At 34.9% G+C, this 8,603-nt stretch overlaps 1 protein-coding gene across 1 annotated transcript; it reads left to right on the top strand.

Moving 5' to 3' along the window:
- The first annotated feature begins 1,045 nt into the window (after positions 1-1,045).
- On the top strand, positions 1,046-7,360 carry LOC122296468 (actin-interacting protein 1-2). Its single transcript, XM_043106211.1, has 6 exons — positions 1,046-1,560; positions 1,687-1,848; positions 2,520-2,706; positions 3,033-3,455; positions 5,261-5,668; positions 6,390-7,360. The coding sequence occupies exons 1-6, from the start codon at positions 1,169-1,171 to the stop codon at positions 6,648-6,650; spliced, it is 1,833 nt and encodes a 610-aa protein (XP_042962145.1). The 5' UTR covers positions 1,046-1,168; the 3' UTR covers positions 6,651-7,360.
- Positions 7,361-8,603: the final 1,243 nt, after the last annotated feature.

Raw genomic sequence — 8,603 nt, 5'->3', positions numbered from 1 at the left:
TTGGAAAGTTGGGAAATCAAGTCTCTTGTATAAAGAATTACTTTATAGGGATCTTTTTAAATTTAAAGAACTCTTTACCATATGTTCGTACTATTTAATTTAATCATTAAAATTATTATTTGATATTTAATTCAAAATATGAGTTATAACTTTTGAGAAATATTTTGTCTATTATTTCATAAAGAAAAATGATTTGTAGAAGTCTTTAAAGTCGATATCTTACGCAATTATTTAAAAAAAAAAAAAGCATATATGAGACTCGTATAAAATATTTTATTTTTTTTATTGTAGGCCCACTTATTTCAAATAGACTATACGAAATTTGCACATCTTGAACTTAATATTTAACCTTCTCGATCTCTTATAAAATAACATAATTTGATACAATGTAAAATCTTTATACTATAAAAAAAATTACTGTTATTCTAAAATATTTACACCACATATTGTTTACAAGTCATAATTTAATTTATAAGATAAATTTTAAAATTTAAATGTTACAAATCTAACCTTAACATTTAAAGTAATGTTATAAATCACACTCTTATCCCACAAGAAATAGTGTCACACCTTATCACCTTTAGATGATTTTTATTTTTTAAGAGAATAAATATAAGAGTACTGCTACTCCCATAGAAAATTTAGTATCGAATGGGTACTGAATAGTGTAAATTATTTTTTCTTTTTCTTTTTTTTATTTTTTCTTCAACTATTTTATAAACCTCTTTGAATATATTTAAAAATACAAAAAAATACAAAATCATTAAAAAAATACTTCCTTAACTATTAATAAAAAAAATTAAAAAAATAAATACAAAATATATGTATAAATTCTCGATAGCTTTATCATTTCTCTAAATATAAAGATGGATGGACAATGTTACTTCATTGTAATGACATGTGACTCAAATGTGGATGTGTTGTATAGAATTTTTTTTTTTTAAATAATATGCTCTACAGAATAATTCGAAAGTATAATAACTCATTAAAATGAAAGAAGTTTGTAAAAAAATTTAATTTTTTAATTCTTCACTTAACGATCAGATCCGAAGAAATGCACGAACTGTTGCAGTGCATGCATTCTCTCCCCAAATCCAATATATAAAAAGCAACGCCATTCAAATCCCTTTGTCCGAGGCTTTCTGATTAACTGAAGAGGGAAAAAAAAATGACTCAACTCGCAGAGACCTATGCGTGCGTCCCAACCGCCGAGCGCGGCCGGGGGATCTTGATCTCCGGCAGCCCTAAATCCAACACCATCTTATATACTAATGGCAGATCCGTGATCATCCTCAACCTCGACAACCCCCTCGACGTCTCCGTCTATGCAGAGCACGCCTACCCTGCCACCGTCGCCCGATTTTCCCCCAACGGCGAGTGGATCGCCTCCGCCGACGTCTCCGGGGCCGTTCGGATCTGGGGGACGCGCAATGAGTTCGTTTTGAAGAAGGAGTTCAAGGTCCTCTCCGGTCGGATTGACGATCTCCAGTGGTCCCCCGACGGGATGAGGATCGTCGCATGCGGCGAAGGCAAAGGAAAATCCTTCGTTCGCGCTTTCATGTAAGTTGACAGGATTTTTTTTTTTTCCCTTTCTTTTTCTCGTAAATTCTGTTTAGTAACTGCGAAATTAAGTGAGGGAGATTAAATAGAAAATGTTTATAAAGAAAATGACCTCGTCGTGGATAGGTGGGATTCAGGGACAAATGTTGGTGAGTTTGACGGGCACTCTAGGCGAGTATTAAGCTGTGCGTTCAAGCCGACAAGGCCATTTCGGATCGTCACATGCGGAGAGGATTTCCTGGTGAATTTTTACGAAGGACCGCCTTTTAAATTCAAGCTATCCCACAGGTTGTCTGTCTGTATGTTTGTTTGCTTGCTACTACCAACCTCTCTGTTGTGCAGCTTAAGAATGGTCGTGATGTCAATGATTAAGTTCTTTGTGATGAATGATGCAGTCATGTGAACCGTGGCTTCAGTTTTTGAGGCATATTTTTTATGAATTAGGCGCGCAGTTTTAACTGATTCATAGCAAAAATGAAAATTATTTAGACCATGTTGTATGTGTGTGAAAGCTACCCAACTAATTATAATTGAAGCTTTTCTTAAAGAATTATGCCTTTTTATTGCATATGAAGTCCTCTGTTGTTGTTATTGAGCACCCTTACATCTTTACCATTTGTATTCTTTTCTACAAAGTATTTTTTATTCAATGGAATATATTTTAGTGGGTTATTTTTTTCGCGTGAATTTAACTTTTCTAAATATGTAATGAATGCATGATTGTGTTTGTGTGCGAGTGGGCGTGCATGTATCTTTGTCTTATAGTGCTGTGTCCCCGTTATGACTTTATCCTACGTAGGGACTGCAAAGTTTTGCATTTTCAAGTTGTCCTGTTTCTGAATCCTGTTTACTAGTTTACTGTTAGAGTGATTAAACGCTTGATTTTAGAACTGAAACAGGTGCCTTTTCTGATTCATTAATAACTGCAGTAAAAGAGGTTTTGGTTTGTTGATGTGCAGGGATCATTCAAATTTTGCTAATTGTGTAAGATTTTCTCCAGATGGCAGTAAGTTCATCACTGTAAGCTCTGATAAGAAAGGTATAATATATGATGGCAAAAGTGCTGAGAAGATCGGGGAGCTGTCCTCTGAAGATGGCCACAAGGGCAGCATTTATGCTGTTAGCTGGAGCCCTGATGGTAAACAGGTCAGCTTAGAGTTGGCCTTTTATTGGAGCATAACTAGTGGATTGTGAATTCTATACTTGGCTCACTCAAGGTGCTAAAGTTCTATACTGTTGTCATATTTGAATCTCTAAAATGTGAAAATCATGTTGGGAATGCCAGTGGAACTATCTTTCCTAATTCTGTTTTAAAATGGCTTGAATAAACCATCGTAAGTGCATGCATGTAATGCCCTTTTTATGTTCCTTCATTCTCTGCGTCTTTATCTATATTCATCTGCAAACTGGTTCTAAAGGACATAAATTCCATGAGACGATGTGCCGACATTTGTTTTCATACTTCCTTGTAGGTTCTGACCATGTCTGCTGACAAATCTGCAAAGATATGGGACATATCTGAGGATGGTAATGGGAAGGTGAAGAAAACGTTGACTTCTCCAGGTTCTGGTGGTGTGGAAGACATGCTAGTTGGTTGTCTTTGGCAAAATGATCATCTTGTAACTGTTTCTCTTGCCGGCACAATTAGCTTGTTCTCTGCAACTGATCTTGATAAAGCTCCAGTATTATTGTCTGGACATATGAAAAATGTTACCTCATTAGTCGTTCTAAAAAATGACCCAAAAGTTATAGTATCTTGCAGCTATGACGGTTTGATAATCAAATGGATTCAAGGTGTTGGATATAGTGGCAGACTACAGAGGAAAGATAATTCTCAAATCAAATGTTTGGCTGCTGTTGAAGAAGAGATTGTTACATCTGGATTTGACAATAAGGTATTAAGCATCTTTATCTTTATAGTCTTTTTATGAAATCCCTTACCTTAATAATTTGAGGATTATAGCATGATAGGGAAATACTGAATTTATGATGCAAATGACCTCTTGCTAAAATAGCACCATCCTACCCCCATAAGAACAGAAAAGAGGACGAGGTCGTGGTTTCAAGATTTACTGGATGCATGCATAACTTTCCATTAAAAAATACTGAATCTATGGCTTTATGATTGCGATATTTCCTTTTCAGTTCATTTGAGTGGCTAATAATAAAACTCTCTGAAAAGTATTTGAGGTACACCTTAAAATTTATTTGGTTAAAAACCTTACTAATTGATATTTGTACTGGTTGATTCTAATTGTAACCTCTTCCTAGGACTCAACTTGAGGGATAGTTACATGAGTATAGTGCTTTTAGACAGAAATTTCCTTTTACATTATAAGATATTACTTCCATTTGGAAGAACATGTAAGATCATTTTTTTGTCACCATATTGGTTAAAGCCTCCTAAATTAGATCATGGCCAAAGGGGATTTTGTTCAGTAGCGACATGATTGTGGCAATTGTGGGTTAAGGTTAACTTTATTTTCATTAAATTGTTACTGTGCACTATGTAAGATCAATTTTTGTCAAAATATAGGTTAAAGCAAATTTTTAATGGTGGGCCCTTTTGCTGTCTTACTTTTGTCTGTATGTGTGTGGTGTGTGTGTGTTGGGGTGGGGGGGTTTAACAAACTGGGTGTCTTGGCTTCTAAATTCGATCATGCTCGAAAGGGAATTTTGTTCAATAACGACAGGATTGTGGCGGTTACTTATTAAGTTTAATTTTATTTTCATTATCTTTTATTATTTCTGGTTATAAAATTACCTTTAATTATTTCTGCTTATAAAAAAAGTACCACCTTTTGCTTTTTTTTAAATAATACTTTCGATTATTTAAAAAAAAATTATATTTCATTAATATGTAATTGTGTGCCATTTTAGCTCATAAATCAATCAAGATTCAAGTCACTTACCCTTTTCTTACAAAAAGTCACAAGACCCTTTTTTTTTTTTTTTGACATATTTAAACTTATTGGGACTCCCAAAAACACAGTTGACTTACAGGAAGTCATTCTTACTACTTTAGATGATTATTTGAACTTACCATATGATAATAACTACACCATAATGTCCTACTAATGGCTTTGTATGAGCTTTTTATTTTTTATTTTTTGCTATATAAAAAAGGGTAGAAGGGGACAACAGGAGGTAGGAAACTGCTGGAAATGGAACAAGAGGGTCCTAGATGGTGGGAAACCATGGACGCTCCCTCAAGTTAGGTTTGAGCCATAGCTTAGATCCCAATCCCACTAGAGAAATCAATGAATCCTTTGGTCTCTGATACCAATAGTCTAAGGTGAATCTATATTTAAATTCGAGCCTAGGACCTAGTACATGCTTGACTACTTAGGAGTAACCCAAAGCCCATTGAGCCACCACCCTTGGTGGCCCGTGAGCTTTGAATTACCAATTTGTGGCATTCAGCTGGAAATACTGGTTGCGGATTGAATGCTTTTGTTCTAACCTTTTCACAGACTTCAATCCTAGCAATGCATAGTTGGCCCGAAATGTACTACCAAGTATTATATTTTTTTTGCTCACTTTACCATTCTGCTTCTTTGTGTGTATTAATCATAATCTGCCTCTTTCTTGTGCATGTACTTTTTTTATATATTTGTAATTTACCTGTTTGTCAATAAAGTGTTTATGATGTCTTCTAACATAAGACCTCTTTTTTCTTATTGTTTTCTTGACTACCCAGATATGGAGAGTTCCTGTACATGGGGATCAATGTGGAGATGCAGATTCGGTTGATATTGGCACTCAACCAAAAGACTTGAGCCTTGCCCTTCTCTCTCCTGAAATTGCCTTGGTTTCGACTGATTCTGGAGTTGTCATCCTCCATGGCACTAAGGTTGTGTCAACCGTTAACCTTGGGTTCACCGTAACCGCATCTGCAATTGCACCTGATGGCATGGAAGCTATTATTGGTGGGCAGGATGGTAAATTACACATTTACTCTATCACAGGTGATACACTTAAAGAGGAGGCAGTTCTTGAGAAACACAGGGGCGCTGTTAGTGTCATACGGTACTCTCCTGATGTTTCAATGTTTGCATCAGGGGATCTCAATCGAGAAGTTGTTGTCTGGGATCGTGTCTCTCGAGAGGTATATTAATCATCTCAATCAAATTTTTTATTTCTTTTTCCTTGTGACATTAGAGCACCTATACTTGACGTTGTTAGAATTAGAGAAGTGGTATTTTCGCTTCTAGGGCTTCTATGTGTGTGGCAATATGAATTTCATTTTACTTATAAAAAAAAATGGATTTCATTTATCCTGCCTTGTAATGGATTTCACTACCGATGTACAAGATGGTGAGGCCATTCAATGATCCTTTTAGCAAGGAAAACATTTGGAAGCACAGAATCAATATCACTTTTTTGTTCTACTGAGAAGTGAAATGCATGGTTGTTGAAAAATTGATTTAAATGAAGCACTTGTAACTGGATGCAAGCAACAAAGGATCTCTTCTTCAGGAGCCTTTGTTGAAATATATATAATATTTATTTTGATAGGTAAAATATATAATATATATTTAAAATGCCATCCCCCCTAAAAAAACAGAGTAATTAATGCTAGTACAGTCATAAAGTGCCGCTCACTTTTGAAAGAAGTGAATACATATGGAACCCACATGGAAAAATTAATTTTTTAATGATAGACCCCACTCTTTTTTAAAAAGAGTGCGCGGCATTTGCACAACCCATAATTGTATCTAGCATTTCTGAAAGCTTTACATGATAAGCTGGCATTATACATATATATATTAATTATGCAGATGACAATGTTGAGTGAGCTTCCACCTTTGTCGTATGATCTCTTTCAGGTGAAGCTTAAGAACATGTTATACCACACTGCTCGCGTAAACTGCCTTGCTTGGTCTCCTGATAGCCGCATGGTTGCTACTGGATCACTGGATACTTGTGTCATAATATACGAAGTTGACAAGCCAGCATCTAGCCGTTTGACCATAAAGGGTGCTCACCTGGGCGGTGTTTATGGATTAGCTTTCACTGATCAGTACACTGTGGTGAGCTCTGGTGAGGATGCCTGTGTTCGTGTTTGGAGGTTGACACCTCAATCATAGAGCTATATGGAAGCCCTGTGGATACCCGGTCCGGAACACGAATTTTGGGGTGACTTATCTTTTTTCTTTCCTTTTTAGTTTTGGATATGGGTTTGGTTTGCAATGACGGAGAACGCTGAGGGATACTCTCTGACTAGGAATCTGAAAGTATCAGGGGAATAAGGTGGTCCTTTTGGTTGTTTGATGTGTTGCAAATGGCTATCTCCGAGAAACAGAGAGATCGATCAAGAATGGTAACCTTGCTGATTGGAGTTCTTATTTTCCGCATCGGGGGTGATGAGAAGTAGGTGACTATGGTAAGTGCCTTTTCGTCGATGGTGGTAGTGCAGTGTGATCGTGAAGCCGAACAATCATGATCATGCAAAAGGTTTAAAACAAATTTGAAGTCCCTTCAATTTACGGTCTGGATATGAAGCTGATGCAAGGTCTACCACAGTTGAAATCTTGTTCATTGAAATGGGGCTCCTAGAGTTTGATTACTTACAGTAAGAGAATATGTCACAGATGTTCTCTACACTGTTTTTATTTTTCGGTTTTTTCATTGATGATGCTACAATTGACAAAGTTGGATTTGAGTTGGTGTTTCTTTTTTGGGTTTATTTTTAGGCCTCCGAAAGTGCTGGCAAAGCCCTTGATGCATGGTTGTGGATTTGTACATTTTTATTAGTTATTTATTGCTTATTTACTTTATAATATAATTATTTGCTAAACCTCTTATTTCTCCAGACTCAGAGCGCTTTGAGTTTCCAGTTTTCTTCGGGATTAGAGATCTGGGTAATTTTTCTTTTCTTTTTCTTTTTGGATTAAGTTTGATAGGTTCTCTTATATATTACAAAAATAAAAATTTTATGTGGAGTTATTTTTATGTACTCATTATATACTTAACTAATATAATTGATTATATCATTTTTTTATAATATAAAATAACTCTTTTAGTCAATCACATCAGTGAGTATAAAAAATACGTAAAATATAAGTTTCTTAGGGCATGTTTGGTAAAAGCATCAATTCAAAATTTTCATCTCATTATTACAATTTTTTTAAGTTCTTATACAAAATATAATAAATAATTTAATTTTTTTTAAATTTCAATTCAATTTTTTTAAATTATAAAATAATAATAATATTCAAAAATAATATTTTAAATTTTTATTTCAATTCAAAATTCTGATCTAATTTATCAAACCTACCCTAGTAGAACCTTTGCAACCCACCAAGAATGCATACAGGAAAACACTAACAACCCAAACTCACACCACACTCGAATGTATGAGCAAGATTCAATGGTAAATCTTGTAGATAATTTTCGAGGGATCCTCAATCTCTAAGAATTAAACTCCACAAAATTGTTTAATACAATCTATCAGTTCACTCCTGCTTAGTGCTTATATACTACAGTCGTAAAGGATTTAGCCAAGAATTATTCACAATCAAAACGCAACAAACAAAGAATAAAACGCCAGCTATGAATTACAAAGGAAACCAAAACTCGCATTTTCATTAATTCGAAACACAACACATGAAAAGTTAAACGACTCTCTTCCTTTAAGCCAAAACACACATTGTTTCATTTACACCTTCATTTCAGTTAAAACTGTTACTCACAACTTAGCTCCTTGACAACTGCAACTCTCCTTGATCTGCACTACACTCAGCCACCTCTTCAAGCCTTGCCCAATGCACCCGTCACACAAAAGTAACTGTTTGTAACAACTCAAAGGAAAGTACCATGTAGCTCCCTTACTTTGACTACTCGTGTGTGTTCTAAACTTTTTATTTTTTTAATAAATATGAAAGTAACTATTAGAAAATATGTATATTCTTTTTAAATATTTAATATATTTTAAAAAAAAATTAAAAATACACTAGAAGACACGTTCAGTGATACATGGTGGGTGACTCCTTAGCATTGTTTTTTGAGTTTTGTTATATACAAGTACAGTCGTGTACTAA

This window comes from Carya illinoinensis, chromosome 15 (genome assembly GCF_018687715.1).
Source record: "Carya illinoinensis cultivar Pawnee chromosome 15, C.illinoinensisPawnee_v1, whole genome shotgun sequence".
In the NCBI taxonomy this organism is placed as follows: domain Eukaryota; kingdom Viridiplantae; phylum Streptophyta; class Magnoliopsida; order Fagales; family Juglandaceae; genus Carya; species Carya illinoinensis.
This window is presented reverse-complemented; position numbering and strand designations above follow the sequence as displayed.